Source organism: Microtus ochrogaster, chromosome 5 (genome assembly GCF_000317375.1).
Source record: "Microtus ochrogaster isolate Prairie Vole_2 chromosome 5, MicOch1.0, whole genome shotgun sequence".
In the NCBI taxonomy this organism is placed as follows: Eukaryota; Metazoa; Chordata; class Mammalia; order Rodentia; family Cricetidae; genus Microtus; species Microtus ochrogaster.
In genome coordinates, this window is record NC_022012.1 from 91,688,133 (window position 1) to 91,689,357 (window position 1,225).

Consider the following 1,225-nt stretch of genomic DNA (forward strand, 5'->3'; position numbering starts at 1 on the left):
GAGAGAGAGAGAGAGAGAGGGAGAGGGAGAGGGAGAGGGAGGGGGAGGGAAGAAGGGGGAGGTGAGGAATTCAGAGAAAGAGGGTGAGAGAACAGAGGGCTGGATTAGAAGCATGGCCTGGGCAGGACTTCTCAGTCCAGCCAACTTGCATACGCACCCACGATGGACAGGATGACCACCACGAAGTCGAAGATGTTCCAGCTGTTGGTGAAGTAATAGTGGCGCAGGGCAGCCATCTTGACAATGCACTCGCCCGTGAAGATGGCCACGAAGAGCAGGTTGATCTTAGCTAAGATGTTGACCTTCTCAGGGCTCTGGTCGTCTGTCTCCACCATCATGGTCACCATGTTTAAACAGATGAGGAACATGATGGTCACATCGAAGGCCTGCTTGGTCACAATGTCGAATATGAAGCCTTGGTACTTGTTCTAGAAGAAGAGGTGAGGGGCTCAGTGCAGCAAAGACCCTAGGAGACTCAGCTGCCAGTCAGTCCAGACAACCTGCATCCTACTCACCACCCTCTGAGGACTACAGTCCCTACTGTGTTATCACACATGTAGAGGAAGACACCATGGAGGTAGACCAGCTGGCCCGCCTGCCTAAACCCTATGCCCTCTAGGCAGGCACTGAGGCCCAGTTCTGAGACTCCCCCCTCCACCAGGCCATCCTGGTAGACTTCAGGTGGACCTTCAGGTAGACTTTTATCCTGCGTTTCAGCACACCATCCACTGTGTTGCTCTTTTTTTTTTTTTTAAAAAAAATTCTTTAACTCTATTTTTATGTGCACTGGTGTGAAGGTATCAGATTCCCTGGAACTGGAGTTATAGACAGTTGTGGGATGCCATGTGGGTGCTAGGAATTGAACCTGGGTCCTCTGGAAGAGCAGTCAGTGCTCTTAACCACTGAGCCATTTCTCCAACCCCCACTGAGCTGCTTTTTAGTATTATATCCTGGAGGTTCAAGGTCAAAGTTAAACTTCAATCCTAGTACTTGTATATGCCTTACAAATTAATATGCTTTTCTCCATGCTTTTTTTTTTCCAAGACAGAGTTTTACTGTAGTTTTAGAGCCTGTCCTGGAACTAGCTCTTGTAGACCAGGCTGGCCCCAAACTCACAGATATCTGCATGCCTCTGCCTCCCAAGTGCTGAGAATAAAGGTGTGCGCAACCACCACAAGGCTAGTACATGATATTAACCACTGAGCAATCTCAGCTACTCTATGTT

At 49.0% G+C, this 1,225-nt stretch overlaps 1 protein-coding gene across 6 annotated transcripts in view; it reads right to left on the bottom strand.

Annotated features, from left to right (window-relative positions):
* Window positions 1–1,225, bottom strand: part of Scn5a (sodium voltage-gated channel alpha subunit 5) — an 81,763-nt gene that overhangs the window by 5,807 nt on the left and 74,731 nt on the right. For all 6 annotated transcript variants that reach the window (XM_026779074.1, XM_026779072.1, XM_005348090.3 and 3 more), the window contains one exon: window positions 158–428. In XM_026779074.1, the coding sequence (XP_026634875.1) occupies window positions 158–428 (271 nt within the window). The remainder of the gene's footprint in view (window positions 1–157; window positions 429–1,225) is intronic.